This window comes from Patiria miniata, unplaced genomic scaffold, assembly GCF_015706575.1.
Source record: "Patiria miniata isolate m_02_andy unplaced genomic scaffold, ASM1570657v1 HiC_scaffold_15, whole genome shotgun sequence".
Classification (NCBI taxonomy): domain Eukaryota; kingdom Metazoa; phylum Echinodermata; class Asteroidea; order Valvatida; family Asterinidae; genus Patiria; species Patiria miniata.
Genome location: NW_024037053.1, coordinates 3,067,096 through 3,093,153, shown reverse-complemented (window position 1 = coordinate 3,093,153; position 26,058 = coordinate 3,067,096). Strand labels below are relative to the sequence as shown.

At 44.6% G+C, this 26,058-nt stretch overlaps 1 protein-coding gene across 2 annotated transcripts; it reads left to right on the top strand.

The window, feature by feature from the left end:
- The first annotated feature begins 844 nt into the window (after window positions 1–844).
- LOC119722431 (deleted in malignant brain tumors 1 protein-like) lies at window positions 845–24,701 on the top strand. Of its 2 annotated transcripts, XM_038192549.1 has the most exons (19): window positions 845–928; window positions 1,831–1,985; window positions 2,392–2,712; window positions 3,102–3,422; window positions 3,862–4,188; window positions 4,673–4,981; window positions 5,334–5,642; window positions 6,233–6,547; window positions 6,976–7,290; window positions 7,692–8,003; window positions 8,184–8,495; window positions 9,091–9,402; window positions 9,841–9,953; window positions 10,471–10,672; window positions 11,070–11,378; window positions 11,686–11,994; window positions 21,709–22,017; window positions 23,060–23,368; window positions 23,914–24,701. In XM_038192549.1, exons 2-19 carry the CDS (start codon window positions 1,892–1,894, stop codon window positions 24,258–24,260), a joined length of 5,145 nt encoding a protein of 1,714 aa, XP_038048477.1. In that variant the 5' UTR covers window positions 845–928; window positions 1,831–1,891; the 3' UTR covers window positions 24,261–24,701. The 2 variants fall into 2 exon arrangements, with proteins under 2 accessions (XP_038048477.1, XP_038048478.1); XM_038192550.1 differs by lacking the exons at window positions 845–928; window positions 21,709–22,017; window positions 23,060–23,368; window positions 23,914–24,701 and adding an exon at window positions 12,510–13,211 and having other exon boundaries at window positions 1,792–1,985.
- The last annotated feature ends 1,357 nt before the right edge of the window (window positions 24,702–26,058 follow it).

The following is a 26,058-nucleotide window of genomic DNA, read 5'->3' as shown; positions in this document are numbered from 1 at the left end:
TCGTAAAACAATCCGGATTAAATCCGGGTCTGTCGTTTTTCTTCAATAAGGGGGAAAAGGAGAAATAAGCGTTAAGGTTTGATTAAACGATGGAAATGCTGACTTCACTCGATAAAGTCTGAACAATCTTAAATTGAAAACAACTGATGTGGTTATTGACACCACTCTAAAAACAAATTGGTTAACATAACCAATCATTGGTTGAAATAACCAACATATGTGTCCAACCAATCGGTTGGTTGGACACATATTAAATATTTTTTTTTGTTATTTCAACCAATGATTGGTTATGTTAACCAATATTGTTCAAGATTGACACACTAGTTCGTCCTTTGAAAGTTGGAACAGAAAATGTGTTTCTCAATTTCGGTGAGAACTATATAGGGAAAAATGTGAGTGTCGTGGCCTCGTTGTCTTGATTGAGCATTAAAGTTGGTGTATACGTGCTTTTTGAGTGTGGCACCTTGAAAAATAGATTTTCAAATTGAATTGATCATTGTCTTGTTGTGAGCTTTCCAATGAGACATCGCACGAAAAAAATCGGCCTATGACAAGTAATCAATTAATTAATCTCAACTTTTGAATTAAGAGCGGGACGCTCCCAATTCGTTCTCGGAACGGTGTGCGCAATTTCTGAACTCAGTGGAGCGCGCCATTCAAAACCAATTTTTAAAACTGTTTAACAGCCTGCAAAAACAAACAAGCAAATATATTTGTTACAGGACATTGTATATTCCTCTAAATATCGTTCCGAAAAGAAAATCGAAATGTTGAAAAAGCACGTATATACCAACTTTAAGTTCAAGGTCTGTGGGTAATTCTGTAGGTTGTGGGTTCGAGTCCAGTCCGTGGGGTCATAGGTCTATGGTGCGTGTGTCATTCAGCAAGAAACTTTGTAACTATACTTGCTTAAGTTTCCACATAAAAGGTGAGTACCTGTGAGGGTAGACACTGTTAACTGTGTTTGGTTTTAGCTGCTTTACCAACAATAATGGTTGTCGAGCTTATACTCCCCAGGACAAGCTGGGATTGTCTTAACCTACCTCCATGTTTTAACATAGAGCTAGGTCCTTGCTTTATGGTCTTTGGAACGTATTATGGGGTGAATGCTGTAGCGCTGGCGTCCTCAGCACCAACACTGGTGAATATATATGCACGCTTAAATTATGAATATGTGTTACAATATGACTTGTCATGAATTTCCAAGTCATCGTGGTATTTCTGCATGCACTTTTTTTGGTGAGCCATTTACATCAATCTAATCTTCCCTGTAAATTAAGTTTATTGTTCCATGCAACGTTACGGCACAATTCAAAATGGCTCAAACAATGACTCGAAAAGGTCTGACTCCGACTCGCCATGATAAAAACCTAAAAGACGGAGGTCGCCAGAGCCGTGTCGTGTGTATCAATCCCATGGCAACGCTTGACACCATCTTGACAGCAGGTCAAAAAGAAGATGAAGTATACCTGTAGAACTTAGTTAGACTGAGTCTATAAACAGATCTTGAGGCTCGGTTGTTTATGGTAGTCGACTGCTTTTCAAGTAGCGCGCCTTGAAGCCTATAAATACTTTCGTTTTGCCATATTCACTTTCGCTTTTGTCTTCGGCTTTGTCGAGTCAGCGTTCGAACCTGTCCGCAGAGTAGTCGAGCTAAACTGTTTGGCTGATTTTTTTTTATTCAGACATCTTATTCAGTTTGAACGGTTACCGTTCTTTTTTTGTCTGCGAATTTCAAACTTTGGCTTGCAATTTGAATTTTCTCTGTATACTGCCGCTCTCGACGCACGATATTAATTCGGCCTGCATGTGCCACATTTCATCTTGTAGAAGTATCCAAAACTTTTGGGTTTCGAAACTTATCCAGCAAGAGGGGCGAGCATCAGTGGAGATGCAGACCCTTGTGAAGCCCCGCTGGGGCGCACTACTCGTGGTGATCGCCTGGCTGGCCGTTGGAGTCAAAGTGGCTAGAGGATCATCAAACGGTACCGAATCTTCTTCATTTTTCATGGACTTAGTATTTAAACTTCTAAAGCTAACTGATTGTGATCAAACTTAGCTGCAAAAATCTGCTCGGGGATCTACTGTATCGCCGATCTCTAAATGTGTTCCCTTTTATGACCTACAGCTACCAGTATACTAGTCGGTCAAATATTTCAAGGAAGTTTCCAAACGATTCTTTGAAACTTTTCCCGACCGTTTCTGGGAATTTCTTATTTTAAATAGCCCCACCCTAAGCCTGATTATAAAATCCTAATAACATAAGTAAACCAAAAGGTAAAATAATATGAGTATAATATGAGTATTTTATAAATATACATTTTATAATAGGCCTAGTCGACATCAAGGCTATTCATAGTGTTACGCTTATATCCATTGCCTATCCGGCAGTTCGTCTTCGAGACGGAGGGTCCATCTACGAAGGCCGAGTGGAGGTCTACGCCAACGGCCAGTGGGGCACCGTGTGCGACGACCTTTGGGACCTGAACGACGCCAACGTGATCTGCCGTGAGCTGGGCTTCGGAGCGGCCCTGACGGCGGCCTCGCACGCCCAGTACGGCCCCGGACAGGGACCGATACAACTGGACGATCTGGGATGCACGGGGCAAGAGAGCTCTATCTTTGACTGCTCGCATGCTGGGGTACAGCAGCACAACTGTGGGCACTCGGAGGATGCTGGGGTGCAGTGCTCGGAGCCTGCAAATGGAGGAGGTAACCACGGGATTCACTGCTCTGCAGTGAGAATTGTGTTTTTTTACCCACGAGCGAGAGACGCATGGCACTTGAGATACGAAGTCGAGGGTGCTGTGCGTTCTCGTCTCGAAGCTGCAAAAAAAATTAATAAATAAAAAAGTCCCACACCACTGCTGTCAAATTGTTTTGTTTTATGGCAATAAGTTGAAATGCTGGAGGTGGTAACTTACTCTACACAAATTAATATACAGCCGTCGCGATGGCGTTATACATGTAATGCAAAAATCCTATTTTTTTCGTGGATATATTACTATAGTTATCCCCCAGATACAATCCTACTATAGGTAGTAACCCCCCCCCCCCCCCATAAATAAATAAAGTTATTCTTCTGTGATTTTTTTTTAAAGATACGGACGACAACGTCAGACTGGTCAACGGCCCAAACTCCCACAGCGGTCGCGTTGAAATCCGGCTGAACGGTGTTTGGGGCACGGTGTGTGACGACATGTGGGACATGCAAGATGCAGTGGTGGTGTGTAGATCCCTGGGCTACCCCGGGGCTAGCTCGGCCCTGGTGCGGTACGGTGCCGGCACCGGGGCGATCCTGCTGGATGATCTGAGGTGCACCGGGCAGGAACAGAGGTTGGAGGATTGTCAGCATAACGGTGTGGGAACCCATAACTGCGGTCATTATGAAGATGTAGGCGTGGATTGTTTGACTCAAGCAGGTGGGTTGGGTTGGGTTGAGTTGGGTTGGGTTGGGTTGGGTTGGGTTGGGTTGGGTTGGGTTGGGTTGGGTTGGGTTGGTTGGGTTGGGTTGGGTTGGGTTGGGTTGGGTTGAGTTGGGTTGGGTTGGGTTGAGTTGGGTTGGGTTGAGTTGGGTTGGGTTGAGTTGGGTTGGTAGGGCATGGGTTGGGCTGGGCTGGGCTGGGCTGGGCTGGGCTGGGCTGGGCTGGGCTGGGCTGGGCTGGGCTGGGCTGGGCTGGGCAGGGCTGTGTTAACTTCGGTTTGTCATGAGTTTGGTTAGGGTTGAGCCGGGCTTCGGATTTGGATTTAGACCAAATGTTTATTTCATCCCATTTTCATTCCCTTAGTTATTACTCCAGATTATATTTTTCCACCAAAATTATGACCTGAAAATCACTGATAGAAACTCCAATATTTCAGATCCAGTGGTCCAAGTGCGCCTCCAAGGCGGAACGACAGACAACGAAGGCCGTCTAGAGATCAACCTCAACGGTGGGACCTGGGGCACGGTCTGTGATGATGGATGGGGGATGGAGGAGGCACAGGTGGCCTGTCGTATGCTAGGCTTCCCCGGGGCAATAGCCGCGAGGTGGGCCGCGTTCTTTGGCCAGGGGAGCGGTGACATCTACCTGGATGACGTGCAGTGCGACGGGTCCGAGCAGTCGCTGCTGAAATGCACCTACGTGGATCGGTACAGCCAGAACTGTCAGCATAGCGAGGATGCGGGCGTCGTGTGCCAGCCACTAAGTATAGGCCCTACGACTACGTTCACCGTTTTTTGTAACCATGACCTATCCAGTTCGTAAGTGACTGTCATACATGCGCATACAAGCACCACTGTTTGGCTCAACACACCACTTTTGTACTACATGTACTTCCATCTCCAATGGTTCCAATGCTACACCGTGTGCAGTGGGCGTGGTTTAAGTTGAAAATGAAGTCACACTTACGAACCGGATTATGATTAGCCTATACACAAATTTTTAAGAAGAGGAATAAAAGGAGAACAATACAAGTACTCCACAAACCTCTTTTCGTAAGGATGGGTACCGGTATTGTGTTTTCGTTTTTGAATTTCATATCTTCAAAGCTGAAAAGATGTGTATTACAGTATCTGCATTTTGGTTGTACATCACTAGCGTGATTCAGAGGTCTTTTGTTTAAACTGAGTCTCACACAGTGGGACTCAAACATGGCTATCAACTCAACCCCGTGTTCTTACTTTCTCTAGTTCGCCTCGCCGGTGGGGATCGGCCCAACCTAGGCCGGGTTGAGCTGTACCACGAAGGAGCTTGGGGTACAGTCTGTGACGACCAGTGGGACATCAATGACGCTGGCATCGTGTGTCGTCAGCTGGGTTACTATGGAGCGAAGGCCAGTGTGGGTAGTGCTCGCTTCGGCCCGGGATCTGGGGACATCCTCCTGGATCAGTTGGGGTGTCTAGGATGGGAGAGTGACCTCTTCGGATGTCCACACGGGGGGCTGGGGAACCATGACTGTCATCATGGGGAGGACGCTGGAGTCATCTGTAACGTGAACGGTACGATCTGATCCATAGTCGTAATAAAGTCGATCGCTAGTCAATCATGACTCATTTCCCGAATACCGGTACCTAGATGACACATAAGGGACGGACATGGAAAATTGTGGGCTTTTCTTTTTTATTACAAACTAATGTACAGTTTTCCACAACAAAATTGCAGCTTCATGACACATTTGAAGCACTAGTGATGTAATCTCTTCCATTACTTTCCTTCTCTCTGTAGAGGGAGGGTCATGGAAAATTCACAAGACCTTTGGGTAATTTGAGGAGGGGCCCTGACAAAACTGATGTTTCACTCCTTTCTGCATCCCGAAATTTGAAAATTTGATATCTATATATTCGCCAACAGTTCGTCTGGTTGACGGTGCGTCCAGCAATGAAGGCCGTGTGGAGGTCTACTTTCACGGCGAGTGGGGTACAGTATGCGATGATGGATGGTCGCTGGACAATGCCCGCGTGGTCTGCCGTGAGCTCGGCCTTGGAGATGCCCAGGAAGCCACTCAGAATGCTCGCTTCGGTCCTGGAACCGGGCACATCTATCTGGACGACGTTGGGTGCTCTGGGAATGAGGATACCCTGATAGAGTGCAGTCACCTAGCCATCGGGATCCATAACTGCATGCACTCGGAGGATGCTGGCGTCATATGCCAAGCACAAGGTATCCAATGAGTGGTCGCATGGTATAGGTTCCATGCGATTGAAATGTTCGCAAGCAGGTACTTTGTGCTTACTATGTCCAACCCTTTATATGACTCATACTTGCATGAAATCGGAAGACACTGGCTTCATATTATGTTAGACACAAGGTAGCCGATACAATAGTCGTAAGGCTTAGGTTCCATGCGATCGTAATGACCACAGACAAGTCAGGACATAAAGTCACAACAACTTTCATAGCCACACGTCCTATCGAACTATCTATTACTGCACATCATCAGAAGAATGGACAAAAACTATAGCCAACTGCATTAAAACAAAAATAATGCTAATCATCATTTATTTTATTGTATCCAGTCAATTTCCAAAAAAGTCAAGCTCTTCATTTTGCAGTGCGTAGGCCTACACGACCTTGCACATAACTGTAGAATTGTATAGTTTTAAAGAAAATGTCATGTTGTATTTTCAAATGTTCAATCCAACTTTTCTTTCAGAATAAATCTGAAGACATAGGCCTATTCAACCTGTCAAGATCAAAGTTTTAAATAATTCTTCAAAAATAACATGTAGAATTGAATTGTTCCTTTTAAGATTCGATTCGGCTGAGTGGCGGAGACAACAATCGCGAGGGCCGTGTGGAGGTTTTCTACAACGGCGTCTGGGGCACCGTCTGTGACGACTCCTGGGATCTGAACGATGCCACGGTAGCCTGCCGTCAGCTGGGCTTCACGAGCGCCCAGTCCGCGCCGACCGGGGCCCACTTCGGCCAGGGGGTGGACCCGGTGTACCTGGATGATGTGCAGTGTACGGGGAGCGAAGCTACGCTGATGTCTTGCGAGCATTCCGGCATCGGGCAGCACAACTGTGGTCACGGGGAAGACGCGGGCGTGGTTTGCAACTCCCAAGGTATCAGAAGTCAGGCCTCGATTTTCCTAACAACAGCAACAACGGCAACAACAGTAACAGCAACAGCGATGTTAGCTGCTGTTCAGCAGTTACAGAAACAACATCAGCAGCAGCAGTTTAAGCAGGCATTTAAACAATAGTACTAGCATCATTTAAATAGTTTTTCAAGCACACATTTTAAGCAGCACAGCATTTTTTCATAAGCAGCGAGCGGGAGTGTTGTTGCAACGATTATGGTAATAGCAGCACGGTCGCCAGATCTGAGCATGATGAGACAAATGATGAGACAATGAAACAGGGATTCTCATTGGTTCTTGATCCTCCGAATGTCTGCCAATAATATAGAGGTCATATTTGCCAAATGCTTGTAACTGGGTGAAAAAATTCTGAAGGTTTCTCAAAGTGCAGGACTTCCTTTCCTCCCACAGTTGGACTTCGTCTTGTCGGCGGGATTTCTCGCAACGAAGGGCGGCTGGAGATCTTCCTCAACGGCGCCTGGGGCACGGTTTGCGACGACTCGTGGGGACTTCAGGATGCGAGAGTAGCGTGCCTTCAGCTCGGCTTCCCCAATGCTCTGGCCGCCACGCCCGGCGCGTCTTACGGGAGCGGCACAGGACCAATTCTGCTGGATGACGTAGCCTGCGTGGGGCACGAGACCGACCTGAGCAGCTGCCAACATGCTGGTATCGGGAGCCATAACTGTAACCATGACGAGGATGCAGGCGTGGTTTGCTTGCCATCGGGTAAAGAAATCCTCTAAAAAGATCTTCTAAACAAGACGGCTTCGTTAAACAACATCTGTTGATAATGGGTATTTTACATTGGGGTCATTTCTACTCTAGTTTCTCCGAAGTAATACTTAAAAGCCTCCTCATATCAAAACTTGTTTATAGAAGATATTAAGAATTTTATAGCTCATACTTTATCTTTGATCTTCGGGAAAATATGCCAATACATCACAGACGAGCCACAAAACATTACATCTCTGGCTCGACCTTAGAACCGTTTCTATTTTAAAGTTTACTTCACATATGACATTTATTTTATCGGTGATTCTTTATGATTTATGGACTACAACAAAATACAGCAAGAACTAATTCAAACAAATGTCTGTTGTTTTCATGTTCCTACTTCTATACCCAAGTTCGTTTGGTCGGAGGTTCGAACTCCAATGAAGGACGCGTGGAGGTGTTCTCTGAAGGCACCTGGGGAACGGTCTGCGATGACGGCTGGGATGACGACGATGCAACCGTCATATGCCGGGAGCTGGGCTTCCAAGCCACGGCCGAAGCCCTGCCACAGGCTGCCTTCGGCCAGGGACACGGGCTGGACATTCTCCTTGATGAACTGGCCTGCCTGGGTGACGAGGAGACGCTGTTGATGTGCCAACACAACGGGCTGGGGAATCACAACTGCGGGCATAGCGAGGACGCCGGTGTCCGCTGCGGTGTAGCAGGTAATGAAAACAAAAGCCCCAATGTTCCAAAGCTAGCAAAGGAAAGAAATAAACTTGAACTGATGAAGTTTTAAAGTTGTCTGGATATTCCTAGTACGCGCACACAGACCGGAGGTTCTGCCAGACAAAACTAAATTAGGATTTTCTTTAAATATAGAATTTTCGTCACTTATTCTGCAGTCCGACTGGTCGAAGGTTCAATGCCCAGCGAGGGACGAGTCGAGCTCTTCGCCAACGGTTACTGGGGCACGGTATGTGACGACGGGTGGGGCCTAGTCGACGCAGGAGTCGTGTGCCGTCAGCTGGGCTTCAGTAGCGCCCAGGAGGCCACAATGTCGGCTCGATTCGGCGCGGGGACCGGGGAGATCCTGCTAGACGATGTCAGTTGTAGTGGCGGTGAGGAGCGGCTGACGGAGTGCTCGCACAATGGGATCGGCATGCACAACTGTAACCACGGGGAGGACGCCGGCGTGGTTTGCAATGGGGTGGCAGGTAAGGCGGGACATGGATCTCGTAAAAAGACCAGCAGCCAAATTTCTTGGACTGGATTGCTCAACAAAGATATGTGCTAAGAAAACAATTCAGCTGGAAACCAGTCACACAAGACAATCATTTCAATGATACATCACATACAGTTCTGACTGGTAACCTGGTTTTCTTAATCTAAGCAACTATGTTCTGTGCTTAGCAGCTCTGTGAAATGGGCCCAAGTATGGATATGGGCCCAAGTATGGATAGCTGTTGCTGTTTCAAACCGTACCTTGTTATATGTCTTTTCTCATACCCCGTGTTTGTCATGTTATGTAGGTGGTCAGTCCCCCTTCTGCAGTTTAATCAAGTTATCACCAGTTAATGACAACTTCACAAGTTAATCACAACTTGCATCATAAAGTCCCGTGAGTCTCGAGTGAAGTTTAATTTGAAGAAACTGTAACAAACACATTCCCCCGTCATTGTTAGCTCATTTCTCACGCTGATTTGACTTGTGATATGAATCACGATAGAGTTGTGGTTGGGTCTTCTGGCCTTCTTCCAAACTTCGGTCAGAAAAACTCATGCATTTTTTTACTGCTGGTTCGATCCACAGCGAACATTCGCCTGGTCGGCGGGTCGGGGCCCTACGAGGGTCGGGTCGAGATCTTCCACAGCGGCCGCTGGGGCACAGTGTGTGACGACAACTGGGACATGGTGGACGCGGCCGTGGCTTGCCGTCAGCTGGGCTTCACGGAGGGGGCCGAGCAGGCCACCACAGGGGCCCAGTTCGGTGCCGGTACGGGGGACATCTGGCTTGACGACGTAGGGTGTAGCGGAGACGAAGCTATGCTGACATCCTGTCCGCGCGCGCAGACTCACAACTGCGGTCATCACGAGGATGCAGGGGTCGTATGCTCCACACGAGGTGATTAGTGACCAAACGTGGTTACGTCTTTTAGCATTAGTTGCCATTCCGTGTGGTGACAGCTGTGGACTCTCTGCTACATTTGAAGCATTTTGTGCTTGAAATTGCATATGCACAGATTATACACACGTAGCATATCTAGCATGCGAGAAACCTTGCTTTGATTAGACGAACGACGGCAGTGGAGCTAAAGTGTCCTTCAATAGTGATCACCGTTTGAATGTTCACCGCTGAGGGCGTGGCTGTGTACGGGATCTACTACCATTATAGGCACAGTAGACGAGTACCACACACTGCAAAATACATGTAATACAGTGAGACCTGGGTTGCGTAATTTCCGGACATTGAATGTCATGTCCATAAAAAGTAAAGCGAAATGGTTCCGTCCAAGATCATACACGCAGAATAATAAACAGAATCTTGTAATGTTCTTTTCAGCACAACTCCGTTTGGTGGGCGGTCCCACCTTTAACCAGGGGAGGGTGGAGATCTTGCACGATGGTGTGTGGGGGACGATCTGTGACGATGAGTGGGACATCAACGATGCACAGGTGGGCAACTTAAGGGAGCTCTCGAAAGATCTTCAGAACTGTTCCGAAAGTAAAGTCACATTCGTGGCCATAATTGCCTTTAATACTTATAATAAAATATTGTCATGTAACAACAACAAGATCGTTCGAAGAGCATATCGCTGGTGCATGTAGCTCGTTTATTGTTTAAATAATCGCCCAGAGGTCCTTTCTTTTAAGCCGTGGTTGGTAACATATTGTGCCAAAAATTGAACTCCCTCACTATGTAAAAAGTCCTGGGTAGCATTTGCTGGTTCTTTTGTATTTCAACAATCCAATGGTAGGCTTATGTTTGGAAACATTAATATTAAGCTGTATTTTTTTTTTGGGGGGGGGGCAACGTTGACTGTCCATAGTTTGCCAACCACAGGTTGGCAATGAAAGGTTTATATACACTCATTCCCATATTCCTTGTTGGCGGTATAGTTGTGCGCACTTGGCAGTCCGCAGAGTCATTGATAATGGAATGTCTGGATAATTTTGGCCCTTGCTGTCGTAGGTGGTGTGCCACCAGCTGGGATTCTTCGAGGCCTCAGCCGCCCACCAGCACGCCGGCTACGGTCAGGGCACAGGCCCCATCTTCCTGGACAATGTCCAGTGTCGTGGGGATGAGACGGACATCATGCTGTGCCAACATAATGGCATCGGTCTCAACAACTGCGGTCACTCGGAAGATGCTGGGGTGTCCTGCGTTGTTGCGAGTAGGTGACAATCTGTGACAATCGGTGACAATCCGCGACAATCGATGACAATCTGTGACAATCGGTGACAATTTGTGATAATTTGTGACAATATGTGCCGTCATGACGAAAATGATAAATCTTCATGACTCGTTTTGTAGACATTGGTTTTATACACCCACCACTCACTAGTCATTGGGAATGGTGTTTGTGCAACTGTTTTGTTCAAAGAGATTGGCATTGGCAATTTGACCCAAATGAGAATGAGTTAAAGTTTCAGATTTCTTCATTTTCGAAAACATTTATACTAGGTATGATAAAGGTCATGGAGGTGAAAAAGCCCAAAGTATAGCTTGTATGAGGCTTGATTAAGCAAAAGGATCAATGTATAGAAACAAGATGGCCTTCTATCAAACAGTTCGGCTGCAAGGAGGCAACAGTCCAAGCGAGGGGCGAGTGGAGGTGTTCGGCCGTGGCGAGTGGGGCACCGTCTGTGACGATCACTGGGACTTGCAAGACGCGCGCGTCGTCTGCCGTCAGCTGGGCTACCCTGCCGCCCAGTCAGCCTGGAGCTCGGCCCACTTTGGCGCTGGCACGGGCCGGATTCTCCTGGACGAGGTCCAGTGTGAGGGGTCTGAGGATTCTCTTGGGGAGTGTCTGCACTCCGGACTGGGAACCCACAACTGCGGGCACAATGAGGATGCCGGGGTGACCTGCAGCGTGAACGGTGAGTCTATGGCATTGATGAAGGAGACACCAGAGGTGTCCTATATAGGTGTTCATCGCATCCCATGGAATACTATAGGTGACAATTCTGTAACTGTGGTTGGACTGTAGGCCAGGAGGTATCATATAGAATCCTATAGGAACCTGTGGGGACAGAAAACTTGTAAAGACCCTTTAGGGTTGTTTTACGACGCTTTTTTGATCAGACATACATCAGATACTTTAATGTATTAAAGAATCTTGTAATGCAATTATCTAGCATTTGATAAATGTTGGGTAACTTTTGAAATGTTCTGACCATAAAACAGCCATTCGTCTCGTCGGTGGCACCTCGCCCTTGAACGGCCGCGTGGAGATCCTTGTGAACGGCCAGTGGGGCACAGTGTGCGATGACGGCTGGGGAATATCGGACGCTCAGGTGGTATGCCGTGAGCTGGGCTACCAGAACGCCCTGGAAGCACCCACCAACGCACGCTTCGGCGCCGGCACCGGTAGCATCTTCCTTGACGATGTAGGCTGTACGGGACGCGAAACGGAGCTCCTCAGCTGCCCGCATCGGGGAGTCGGCACCCACAATTGTGGTCATTCAGAGGATGCTGGTGTGGTGTGTTCTAATGGTAGGTTCGAGAATGAAAGACCAGCTGAGCAGAATTTCAGGAAATAAAAGATAGATTACCGGTCAAAACTGACGAACTATTTTGACCAATGAAAGCTTGTTAACAGTAAAAGATTGGTAGTTTGGGGGGGGGGGGGGGGGGGCTTGCTACCAATATAGACAGTACAACAGGTAGGCCTACTTCCATTCGGCAAGTACATGACCTAATTCAATCAATTCGGATCGCGGACACAGCATTTTAATGACTTTCTATAGCACTTGTGATTGAATGTAATGATTGAAAGTAGCTATTGAGATCACAAATTGTTTCTCTTTACTATGTTTATAAAATCACCTATATATATTTCACTTGCATTTGGCACGCATGACCTGAATCAATGACTTATGGGCTTGGACACAGCATTTTATGGACTTTTGATGGCATTTGTGATTGAATGAAGCAAATGATTGAATGATATAATCACATTGTTTCTTTGTACCCCATAAATCATGCATATTTTACTGATTTTGGAACAGGGGCGGGTATCCGCCTGGCAGGCAGTCGGAGCGCCACAGAAGGCCGGGTGGAGATCTTCCACAACGGGGAGTGGGGCACGGTCTGCGACGACTCCTGGGACGACGACGACGCCGCGGTGGCCTGCCGTCAGCTGGGCCTCACGGGCGGGGTGGCCTACCAGGGGTACGGTCACTCCTGGGGTGCTGGCAGCGGGTCCATCTGGCTGGACGACGTGGCTTGTAGCGGTAGCGAAGCTTCGCTGTGGGACTGCACTCACCCTGCGGTGGGCGGGCACAACTGCGGCCATAGCGAGGACGCAGGTGTCAGCTGTATGTAACAGCAATCGTATCACACTCTTTGGAAGGTCGGACATATCTTCTTAGAGAACATTGATGACTTGACAGTTGGCTCATTCTCTACTTAGTGATCTTTAAAATAATTTTCTCAAAGATGTTGATAGGCTTATTCCATTTTTCAAACTTCATTTGCATGTACGTTAGTAAAAAAAAGAAAATTGTGAGAAAGTGAATTGAATTGTATCGTAGGTGAAATGCTTGACATTGTTACTTGCTGTCAAGTTTTGTTTTTGCAAATTTCAAGAAGCACGCTTTTCCATCGTAACATATCTTGCTTTTCATTGAAAAAATAATTAAATTTTTAGCTCAAAAACACAAATATTGTCATTTTGCACGTCCAATTTAAAATGCATGCATTCATTGAAACCTATTGAGTTTAACTTAAGTTTTTTTTTATTATTGTGTTATGGTATCATGTTCGATAAATACTTGGTTTAACAGGAGACATTCTGTGATTTAGCGCCATTTTAATCACTATTCATAAATAAGACAGTTTAGCCATTCCCATTGGTCGAGAGCCCATTACGTGGCCGGTCTTAAACGGATGATAAAGACATGGCGAGCTGGTCTTAAACACTTTTCCCTTGTCACATGAAATTTGGACTCCTATGAAAGCCGGTGCCTTTTACCGTTTCATTGGTTGAAATGTCACAATCCTCACGTAGGCATGCGCAATTGACCTATTGCCATTTTAGAGTCAGCCACGCCCCTTAGACAATCCTATGGATTTTTTTGTGTACGTTAAGTATTGTTTGTCTCATATTTTGCGCGTCCATTTGTATATCATGTAATTGGACAATATTTTACAAGCTGCGCGCGTTGACGCGATTCTACTGCGATAGGTTAATATACCAGCGTGTCAGCTAGTATTTCATAGTCCTAAATTCACAACTCACTCGCCACAGTTGTACTTGTGCGACATCACACAGTACGCGCGACACGCTCGCCAATCTCCATAAAAAGAGTTGTTTACGTCTTACTCGCGAGCTGGACACTGACACTCCATTATGTAGCTAGAGGGGTGTTTCGATAAACATGAATTAATATTGTTGAACAAATTCGTTGGACATTTTTCATTTTTGACATGTTTTGACTTTTGAACCGAAAGTTTTGATTTTTTTACCTTGGGCTTGGGTAATGATCAGCATCCAGCCTCCTACCAGTCTTAAACATAGTGTTTAACACCTCCCAAGCACACATTTATTCCCTAATTAAGGTAGTGTGTTATCTTCCTAAACATTTATACTTTTGCAAAAAAGCAAGATGAAAATTACTGTAAAATTCAGCATGTATATGTAACCAAAAAGTAGATTTAGATGCAGCAGCTTATGCATGTTACAGCCACTAAAGTGTGAGATTTGAATTAAATGAAGCATAAATATCCTATATTAAAAGATCCAATGCTGTCTATCTTTCTGCCTGTCTGCCTGTCTGATGTCTGTGTGTCACGTTTTTTTGTAAAAGGCCTAAAAGATTTCTGATATGCCCCGATTTCACTGAAGTCACAGTAAAGGCACATGAAAAAATGATGTATTTGTTTTGTTTTCCTAAATTTGTTTCTTTCAGACTATGAATACTTATATATTACATCATTATCTCTATGAAAACAATCCAAAACGTTTCTTTGAGACTTTGAATAGTTAAAAATTACATTATCTCTATGAAAACACTGAAAAAGTTATCTGTATTTCGAAACCGTAGAACCCCTTCTAAAAAAATTACGTCAATTGAGGGCGCACTGACAAGCTAGCGGTTGGATAGTTATATTACAACATAATCTCTAGGAAAACACTGAAAAATGTATGTGCATTTCGAAACCATAGAACCTCTTCTATAGTTTGGTTCCCAGACCAAAAGATTCCGACTATTCCTGATGAATCTTAGGTCCGGTAGCCTCCGGTAATACAATGTATTACAATTTACGTCACGTGACTAAAACGGGAGGAATTCCTCCTTTTTCCGAAAATTTCCGAGGTTTCCCGAAGTCGTTTCGTCGACAATCGGATAGCGCCCGAGTATTTCCGAGTATATAATATAGGTTTAATTAACTGCTAATTGCTTATTAAATTTATTTTAAATGAGTTGATAATTAATATTCATTGTTTTCATTTAGAAAACTTGAAATTCAACGACGATTTTGTGCATCAAATATACTCGGATCGTACGGGCGAACTTTTTGCTGCGTCATGTACAATTTTGAATTTGACGACCGTTACCGAGATTTTCCAAAACTCGGTCTTCATTCGGCTCCGCCTGCTAACAGTGCTATTTGGTTCCGTAATTTTGAAGATTCCAGATCAACATTACTCAATGTTATCTTACAAAAACATCAAACTGTATTATCATAACTGTATGATATTACAAAGCAAGTGATTTATTTAAAGATTTGATCAGAACATTAAAAGCTACAAGTGATAAAGCGAAATCGGAAACGAAGCCGCGCTTTGAAAAAGGGCCATTAATGTCGTCATGTTTATTTTTAGCCACGCAGGCAGCCTGACCCAAAAGCTAAAGGGCCCCTCTCGCATTAACAAGATTGTGCACCTTCTTCTCGAGATGGAAAACTACCCCTCGAAAGCACAAAATTAATACCCCTCTCGCAATAATGAAATTATGACCCTATCTAGATGGAACTTGAGTTGGCCATCAAAAACAATAGTGCATTTCACGATAACTACTCCAGATGGAAAAGTGCTCCTCCTCACGCGAATAAAATGGTCACTGAGCTGGCAATCAAACGCAAAAGTGCCCCTCTCGCGATAAAAAAGTGTTCTCTCTACTAACTAGTCAAATTCATGGGCCGACCCACTTTTTACTGCAGGGGCCGGAAGCGCTATTCAAAACCGACAATTATTATGCACACAAAGGGCCAATACATGGTGCTTTTCAGGGCGATTCATGTGCGAAATTCTGAAAAAGGCACCCAATACGGCAGATGCCACAAAAAAGGGCACTACTTCTTTTTGGAAAAGGTCACTTGTTCAGAAAAAGGGCACTTCGTAAAAAAAGGGCACTCTTTAAAAATTATTGGGGGGGGGGGGTTAAGCCCGTTGAAAAAAGGGTATTTGAATGGAAAAAGGCAGTCTTTACAAAATATTGGGGGGGATAGCCCTTTCACCCCCCCCCCCACCCCGGCTACGCTACGTTATTATATGTCTACGGTTTCAAGGCCACGTTGTTGACGCCAGATGTCTAAAAAAATTAGCGCCGGGTGATTCCAGCTGTATTTTATGTTTTTGTATTAGATTCGAAGTAACTCCAACCTCGTTTCCAGGGTGTCGAGCAGTACGCACCCACCACTACCTGCTCTCTCACCCTGGTATTGGGTCATTTGCATGTGCAAGATTTTTGAACATGAATGCAAATCGGATACAGGAAAAAAGTTTCCTATCCAGGGCTTACTATTGGAAACCAGGTCGAAAATAAAGTAAACACTGGGGACGAGGTTGTTGTAACCCGGACTCAAATATTAAGCGATGAAAAATTGAGTAGACACCTGGGAAGTGCTTTCAATAATAGCGAGGATTGTTCTTTCATCATAAAGGGAAAAACCGTGCACTTACCCAAACAGCCTTATCCGGTACGGGAAACAAACATTGATCCGGTTTTATCTCAAAGTTTTTAAAGCGGCAAAGCTGTTTATTCATTCCTTCAGAGTCCATTTGACAAACTATAGTGTTGTAAAAACGTGGATAAAGGAAAGTAAATTAAAGTTCCCACATTCCAGGAAAGCCGGTGTGACAGGTAAATCTGTCCCCGTGGTACCACCTCTTTTTTTCAAAGGCCACTTGTTCCAAAAAAAGGCCACTTCGTAAAAAAGGGCACTCCTCACAAATTATTTTGGGGGGGGTAAGCTCCTTGAAAAAAAAGGGCATTTGAATGGCAAAAGGCAGTCTTTACAAAATATTGGGTTTTTTTTTTAATACCCCCTTTACCCCCCCCCCCCCGCCCCCGCTGGCTACGCCTATGTTATTATATGTCTACACTGCAAAAACCGTAGTGTTAATTTAACACCGTTCGGTATCTATATAGGACAACACCAGTAAAATTTAACACCAGATGGTCCTATATAGATACCAATGGTGTAAATTTAACACTGCACTTTTTGCAGTGTACGGTTTCAAGGCCGCGTTGTTGACGCCAGATGTCTAAAAAATTAGCGCCGGGGGATTAGGCTACCCCTTTATATTCCCCAACTTATTTTTTAGAGCGTGTCCGGGCTTGCGACAGATTTATTTCCCATTTTGCTCCGGACCCACCACTCTCCCTAGTACTAGTCGACTGCATTTCAAGTAGCGCGTATAGGCCTAGCCTATAGCGCCGGGGGATTCCCCCTTTATTTTCCCCAACTTATTTTTTAGAGCGTGTCCGGGCTGGCGACAGATTTACTTCCCATTTTGCTCCGGAACCACCACTCTCCCTAGTACTAGTCGACTGCATTTCAAGTAGCGCGTATAGGCCTAGCCTATAGCCTATAAATACTTTGGTTTTGCCATAGGCCTATTCATTTTCGCTTTGTCTTCGGCTTTGTCGATCAGCGTTCGAATCTGTCCGCAGAGAAGTCGAGCTAAACTGTTTGGCTGATTTTTTATTTAGACATCTTATTCAGAATAAACAGTGAGGGTTTTTTTTTGCCAGCGAATTTCAAACTTCTGCTTTCAATTTGAATTTGCCAGAGTCGTTTTCTCTGTATACTGCCGCTCTCGACGCACGATATTAGGCCTGCATGCGCCACATTTCATCTTGTAGAAGTATCAAAAACTAAAGGATTTCGAAACTTTACCAGCAAGAGGGGCGAGCATCAGTGAGGATGAAGACCCTTGTGAAGCCCCGGTGGAGCGCGCTGCTCGTGGTGATCGCCTGGCTGGCTGTTGGAGTCCAGGTGGCTAGAGGATCATCAAACGGTACCAACTCTTTTTCATTTTTCATGGACTTAGTATTTGTTAACTTCTAAAGCTAACTGATTGTGATAAAACGTCTGTTCGGGGATCTACTGTATCGCCGATCTCCATAGCCTTACCAAATTTTTCCCTTTTATGACCTACAGCTACTATACTTTTACTAGTCGGTTAAATATTTCACGGAATTTTCCAAACGATTCTTTGAAACTTTTCCCGACCGTTTCTGGGGATTTTTTTTTAAATAGCCCCACCCTATAAGCCTGATTATAAAATCCTAATAACATATGTAAACCAAAAGATAAATATGTGTAAATTTTTTTCATGTAAAAGCAGTAATGTCGGCATGTAATGCATGTATATTGTGAAGGCAGGGGCGGCGGAACTGGGGGTGGGGGCTGGGGCTGGGGGGCACTTGCCCCCCCCCCCCCCCTCCCCGATTTTCCCAGGCCAACAAAATTTGGGGGCGAGTGTTATTCCTTTGAAAAAAATTGTCCGACCCCCCTTTTTTAAACAAGGGGGGTCGTCGGACAATTGTTATTTCCTTTGAAAGAATGTCCCATCCCCTAAATCCAGAAACTTAGGGTCTAGTGTTATTCCCTTTCTTTAAAAGGGGGTCGAGTGCATTAATATCTCTTTGAAGAATTGTCCAAACCCCCCTTAATTCAGAAAATTTAGGGGCAAGTGTTATTTCTTTGAAAAAAAGAGTGCATTAATTTTCTTTGAAAGAAAGTCCCAACCCCCAAATCCAGAAAATTTAGGGTCGAGTGTTGCTCCTTTGAAAACGAATCCCTTTTTTGTAAAGGGGGTCGAGTGCATTAATTTCCTTTGAAAGAATAGGCCGACCCCCTTAATTAAGAAAACATAGGGATGAGTATTTTCTTTAGAAAAAACTTGTCCGACCCCTCTTTTTAAAAAAAAAGGGGGGGGGGGTCGGTGCATTAATTTCCTTTGGGACAATAGGCCGCACCTCTAAATAAAGAAAACTTAGGGTCGGTTGTTTTTCCTTAAAAAAAAAATGGTCCAACCCCCTTTTTGAAAGAGGGGGTCGAGTGCATTAATTTTCTTTCGAAAAAAAAGGCCGCCCCCTAAATTAAGAAAAGAAAGGGTCGAGTGTTTTTCTTTTGAAAAAAAATTGTCCGACCCCCCTTTTTTACAAGGGGATCGAGTGCAATAAATTCGTTTGAGAGAATTGTCCGACTTCCTCAATTAAGAAAACTTAATTACAGTCGAGTGTTTGTCTTTTGAAAAAAAAACCTTTTTGTAAAGGGGGCTGAGTGCATTAACTTCCTTTGAAGAATTGTCCAACCCCCTAAATTCAGAAAATTTAGGGGCGAACGTTATTCCTTTGAAAACGTTTGTCCAACCCCCCTTTTTTAAAGGGGGTCGAGTGCATTAATTTTTCTTGAAAGAATGTCCCACCCCCTAAATCCGGAAAATTTAGGGTCAAGTGTTGCTCCTTGAAAAATTGTCCGACCCCCCTTTTTTAAGCGGGATGCGAGTGCATTTATTTCCTTTTTTTTACAAGGGGGGTCGAGTGAAATAAATTCCTTTGAAAGAATTGTCCGACCCTCTAAATTATGAAAACTTAATTACAGTCGAGTGTTTGTCCTTTGAAAAAAAAAACCAGCATTATTTTCATTCGCATCCACACACAACGTATCTTGACTTTATCAATCAAGCTATGCACCTTTAAAGTGTCTTCAGTAATACTGTACCCTTGTACCATAGAGCAAGGAACATGCTTGTATGCTTGTACCAATGAGGTAGACTATACATAGAATCAAGCGATTTTTTTTATAAAACACTGTTTCAATACCATACCGGCACACTCCGCAAAAAGTGGTTCGGCCACCTTTCTATACAAAACCTCATTGGCCGGGGTTTTGTGCGTAAACCTTATCAGACAGCCGACCACGCTTAATTGACTTCGGCAAAACCGCAAGTCCCATCATAAAGAATAAGTTAACCGGACCATTTTTTCGAAGAGTGTGTTTCTAATGGCTTGTGGGCTTTTAAGTGAACTTTTTCGTCCCCGAAAAGAAATGTAGCCTACGTTTGATTCTGTAGCTCAGAATAGCTGAATCAATGATTCCAACATCGAAAATTATGTTTAAATGATGATTTTTTGCTTTTAGAGCGTTTAGAATCCCATTTTTTTCAGGGCCCTTCAGCGGGCCCCGAACCCCACGCCGTTTAGGCGTCGCAATGGCATTAGTTCTGATGAGGATATACATAATTATAGCGTGTACCCCCCCCCCCCCCACACACACACACTTACCATATGGGGTTTATGAGGTACCTCTTTTGTTTGACCCTAATCCCCTTCTTTTGTTCTCCTTTGTCTCCTTAGAAATCGCAAAATACATAGCGTTACGTACGGCTATGGGGTACTTCAATTTCTAAAGACAGACTTGCGGGGTACCATTGTCCCTATTGTTACCCTTTGTTCCTGGTACCCCATAAGTGCCAATATGTAAGAGCACACACACCCAAGTTAACGTTACATACCAAGTGTTGACTTTCCATTGCTTTCGTGTAGTTAAGAAAAACTAGTGAAAAAACTCATTTTTCTCAAACTGTGAAAACTCTTTCAACCCAATTTTTTTTCTTTAATTCCCTTTAGTGTTTCTCTTCACTCTGCTACAGATAAACCTAACCCCAAAATACCTCTAAACCTGTTTTCCAGAAATGGGGAAACACTGTGTGGACTTGCCCAAGTCCACACAGCGTCTCCTCTACCTGGTTTTAATATATGGACCTCTTTTGTTCGGAAGTCCACACAGTGAATGTAAAGCCTGTACACACACACACACTTTTGAGAAGCGCTTGATGCCCTTGGCCGTTGCTTAGGACATACCAGTTTGGCCTGGCTTGATATGTACAGTGTTTTGTACTTTTATAGCATCAACATGAATTTGTTGCCGGTGCCTAGGGTTGAGTAGGGCCTACGGAACACTGGTGCCTAGGGCCTACGAAACACTTAATCTGGGCCTGGGTCTGCATTATTGGCAGCTAATTTTGGCCGGTAAAAAATCTATACACTAAACGAGTATCACAAGACACATGAATTCGATAGCAGTGCATTCCAGTACCCAGAGTGTTAAGAAACACTTCGGAAAATCAGGGGAAGAGAATTCTTACCTTTTCAAGAAAATTGTAATTTTTCTGTGACAATTTTATGCGATAAGTATAACCTAGCTGAACAATCCTTTGACCCAGATGAAACCAGCTTGTGCATTCCTGACCGTTCGTTGTAACCTGGACTCAAGTATTAAGCGGTGAAAAAAAATTGATTAGACGCCAGGGAAGTGCTTTCAATAATAGCGAGGATTGTTCTTTCATCATGAAGGGCAAAACCCTGCACTTACCCAGCAGCCTTATATCCGGTACGGGAAACAAACATTGATCCGGTTTTATCTCAAAGTTTTTAAAGCGGCAAAGCCGTTTGTCCATTCCTTCAGAGTCCATTTGACAAACTATAGTGTTGTAAAAACGTGGATTAAGGAAAGTAAATTTAAGTTCCCACACTCCAGGAAAGCCGGACCTATTATAGGCACAAAGAAAATAAGTGCAACGACCAGTTCCAAATATCCCTGAAATCAACACCCGTTTCAGGAAACCCTTTATCATCGGCTGATGGGCTTTTAAGCAATTATGTTATGATGGCATTGATGAAGGAGACACCAGAGGTGTTCTATATAGGTGTTCATCGCATCCTATGGAAAACTATAGGTGGTCATTTTGTACATGTGTTATAAGACAGGACTGTAGGCCAGGAGGTATCCTATAGAATCCTATAGGAACCTGTGGGGACAGAAAACTTGTAAAGACCCTTTTGTTTTACGACGCTTTTTGGTCAGAAATACATCAGATACTTTTATGTATTAAAGAATCTCGTAATGCAATTGTCTATCATTTAATAAATGTTGGGTAACTCTTGAAATGTTCTGGCCATAAAACAGCCATTCGTCTCGTCGGTGGCACCTCGCCCCTGAACGGCCGCGTGGAGATCCTTGTGAACGGCCAGTGGGGCACGGTGTGCGATGACAGCTGGGGAATATCGGACGCTCAGGTGGTATGCCGTGAGCTGGGCTACGGGGACGCCCTGGAAGCACCCACCAACGCACGCTTCGGCGCTGGTACCGGTAGCATCTTCCTTGACGATTTAGGCTGTACGGGACGCGAGACGGAGCTCATCAGCTGCCCGCATCGGGAAGTCGGCACCCACAATTGTGGTCATTCAGAGGATGCTAGTGTGATGTGTTCTAATGGTAGGTTCGAGAATAAAGACCAGCTGAGCAGAATATCAGGAATAAAAGATAGATTACCGGTCAAAACTGACGAACTATTTTGACCAATGTAAGCTAAAAGATTGGTGTTAATTTTTTTTTTTTTTTTTTTTGGGGGGGGGGAGGGGCTTGCTACCAATATAGACAGTACAATATGTAGGCCTACTTCCAAATCAGGGGAAGAGAATTCTTACCCTTTTCAAGAAAATTGTAATTTTTCTGTGACAATTTTATGCGATAAGTATAACCTAGCTGAACAATCCTTTGACCCAGATGAAACCAGCTTGTACATTCCTGACCGTTCGTTGTAACCTGGACTCAAGTATTAAGCGGTGAAAAAATTGATTAGACGCCAGGGAAGTGCTTTCAATAATAGCGAGGATTGTTCTTTCATCATGAAGGGCAAAACCCTGCACTTACCCAGCAGCCTTATATCCGGTACGGGAAACAAACATTGATCCGGTTTTATCTCAAAGTTTTTAAAGCGGCAAAGGCTGTTTGTCCATTCCTTCAGAGTCCATTTGACAAACTATAGTGTTGTAAAAACGTGGATAAAGGAAAGTAAATTTAAGTTCCCACACTCCAGGAAAGCCGGACCTATTATAGGCACAAAGAAAATAAGTGCAACGACCAGTTCCAAATATCCCTGAAATCAACACCCGTTTCAGGAAACCCTTTATCATCGGCTGATGGGCTTTTAAGCAATTATGTTATGATGGCATTGATGAAGGAGACACCAGAGGTGTTCTATATAGGTGTTCATCGCATCCTATGGAAAACTATAGGTGGTCATTTTGTAAATGTGTTATAAGATAGGACTATAGGCCAGGAGCGAGGTATCCTATAGAATCCTATAGGAACCTGTGGGGACAGAAAACTTGTAAAGACCCTTTAGGGTTGTTTTACGACGCTTTTTGGTCAGACATACATCAGATACTTTAATGTATAAAAGAATCTCGTTATGCAACTGTCTATCATTTAATAAATGTTGGGTAACTCTTGAAATGTTCTGACCATAAAACAGACATTCGTCTCATCGGTGGCACCTCACCCTTGAACGGCCGCGTGGAGATCCTTGTGAACGGCCAGTGGGGAACAGTGTGCGATGACGGCTGGGGAATATCGGATGCCCAGGTGGTTTGCCGTGAGATGGGCTACCAGAGCGCCCTGGAAGCGCCCGGCAACGCACGCTTCGGCGCAGGGACCGGTAGCATCTTCCTTGACGATGTAGGCTGTACGGGACACGAGGCGGAGCTCATCAGCTGCCCGCATCGGGGAGTCGGCACACACAATTGTGGTCACCATGAAGATGCCGGTGTGGTTTGTTCTAATGGTAGGTTCGAGAATGAAAGACCAGCTGAGCAGAATTTCAGGAAATAAAAGATAGATTACCGGTCACTTGAAACTGACGAACTATTTTGACCAATGAAAGCTTGTTAACAGTAAAAGATTGGTGTGGTTTTTTGGGGTTTTTTTTTTGGGGGGGGGGTCTTGGCGTCTTGCTACCAATATAGACAGTAGAACATGTAGGCCTATTTCCATTTGGCAAGTACATGACCTAATTCAATGAATTATGGACTCCGATCGCGGACACGGCATTTTAATGACTTTCTATAGCACTTGTGATTGAATGTAATGATTGAATGTAGCTATTGAGATCACAAATTGTTTCTCTTTACTATGTTTATAAAATCACCTATACATATTTTACTTGCATTTGGCACGCATGACCTGATTCAATGAATTATGGGCTTGGACACAGCATTTTAAGGACTTTTGATGGCATTTGTGATTGAATGAAGCAAATGATTGAATGATATAATCACATTGTTTCTTTGTACCCCATAAATCATGCATATTTTACTGATTTTGGAACAGGGGCGGGTATCCGCCTGGCAGGCAGTCAGAGCGCCACAGAAGGCCGGGTGGAGATCTCCCACAACGGGGAGTGGGGCACGGTCTGCGACGACTCCTGGGACGACAACGACGCCGCGGTGGCCTGCCGTCAGCTGGGCCTCTCGGGCGCGCACGGCGTGGCCTACCAAGGGAACCATCACTCCTGGGGTGCTGGCAGCGGGTCCATCTGGCTGGACGACGTGGTTTGTAGCGGTAGTGAGGCTTCGCTGTGGGACTGCACTCATCCTGCGGCGGGCGAGCACAACTGCGGCCATAGCCAGGATGCAGGTGTCAGCTGTTTTTATGATGTAATATTAGGAATCCCATAACACTCTTTGGAAGGTCGGACAGATCTTCTCAGAGAACATTAATGACTTGACAGTTGGCTCATTCTCTACTTAGTGATCTTTAAAATAATTTTGTCAAAGATCTTGATCCGCTTATTCCTTTTTTACAAATTTCGTTTGCATGTAAGTTAGCAAAAAAAAAATACATTGTGAAAAAGTGAATTGAATTGTATCGTAGGTGAAATGCTTGACATTTTGATTCATTATGTTACTTGCTGTCATTTTTTTTAAGGGGGGCAAATTTCAAGAACCACGCTTTGCATCGAAACATATCTTGCTTTCCATTGAAAACATATTAAATCTTTAGCTAAAAAAATAATTTGTAATGCATGCATTCATTGCAACCTATTGATTTTAACTGAAGTTTTTTTTTATTATTGTGTTATGGTATCATGTTCGATAAATACTTAGTTTAACAGGAGACATTCTGTGATTTACAAGGGCGGATCCGGGGGGGGGAACCAAAGGGGGCCATGCCATTGGTCGAGATCCCGTCACGTGGCCGGTCTTAAACGGATGATAAAGACATGGCGAGCTGGTCTTAAACACTTTTCCCTTGTCACATGAAATTTGGACTCCTATGAAAGCCGGTGCCTTTTACCGTTTCATTGGTTGAAATGTCACAATCCTCACGTAGGCATGCGCAATTGACCTATTGCCATTTTAGAGTCAGCCACGCCCCTTAGACAATCCTATGGATTTTTTTGTGTACGAATAAGTATTGTTTGTCTCATATTTTGCGCGTCCATTTGTATATCATGTGATTGGACAATATTTTACAAGCTGCGCGCGTTGACGCGATTCTACCGCGATAGGTTAATATACCAGTGTGTCAGCTAGTATACAAATATTGAATGCTTCGAGTGGTGTAGTAAAACTAGCCTCCCGAGGTGATCCATGGACATTCTATTTTCCCGAGGCGAAGCCGAGGGAAAATAGAATGATCCATGGATCACCGAGGGAGGCTAGTTTTACTTCACCACGAGATAAAGCATTCAATATTTGTTTTATAACACTTCACCCACAGATTCTGCTTGATTTTAATATTCTAAATTATTTAAATCTGAACACAGCTGAAATAAACTTCAATTTCAATACAAAATTGGTGGAAAATGTATTTCTCTCTTCCAAACTACCCCTTCACGAAATGTTTGAACCCAAGTCTGCGGCGCGCTCTCTTTGGAATAATACGCGCTACGCACAACGCGCAACGCGCACACCAGCATGCATTTGCACACAAATACCGCGCCGTGGAAATAGTACTTTGGTTGCTAATGGTATAGTACTTTGGTTGCTATGCGCATAGTACTTTTGGCCGTGCACAGAAAGATAGCAAAATTAGAAAGTAACATGTGACTCGCTCTCGGCCAATCAAGACACAGAATCTGTGGGTGAGGTGTTATAATCCTAAATGGACCGAACCAGTAAGCCCCGCCCACTGCGCACGTGGGCAAATTACCACGTGCTCCTCTCCAATGCCACGCTGCATTTTCCTGCCGCGCGCATCATACGCGCGTGCACGCATGTCGGACTTCTGTGCACGCACGTCGGACATAAATCACGGCTGTGATTGGTCAGTACACCATGGGGCGGTGCTTACTGGATCGGTCCATTCACAACTTACTCGCCACAGTTGTACTTGTGCGACATCACACAGTACGCGCGACACGCTCGCCAATCTCCATAAAAGGAGTTGTTTACGTCTTACTCGCGAGCTGGACACTGACACTCCATTATATAGCTAGAAGGGTGTTTCGAAAAACATGAAGTAATATTGTTG

What these genes read in the sequence shown, in the direction of transcription:
- LOC119722431 (XM_038192549.1), top strand. Translation starts at nt 1,892, where the DNA reads ATGCAGACCCTTGTGAAGCCCCGCTGGGGCGCACTACTCGTGGTGATC. An exon ending in GGTGACCTGCAGCGTGAACG is followed by an intron (nt 11,379 to 11,685) that starts GTGAGTCTATGG and finishes ACCATAAAACAG; the next exon opens with CCATTCGTCTCGTCGGTGGC. An exon ending in CGGTGTGGTTTGTTCTAATG is followed by an intron (nt 23,369 to 23,913) that starts GTAGGTTCGAGA and finishes ATTTTGGAACAG; the next exon opens with GGGCGGGTATCCGCCTGGCA.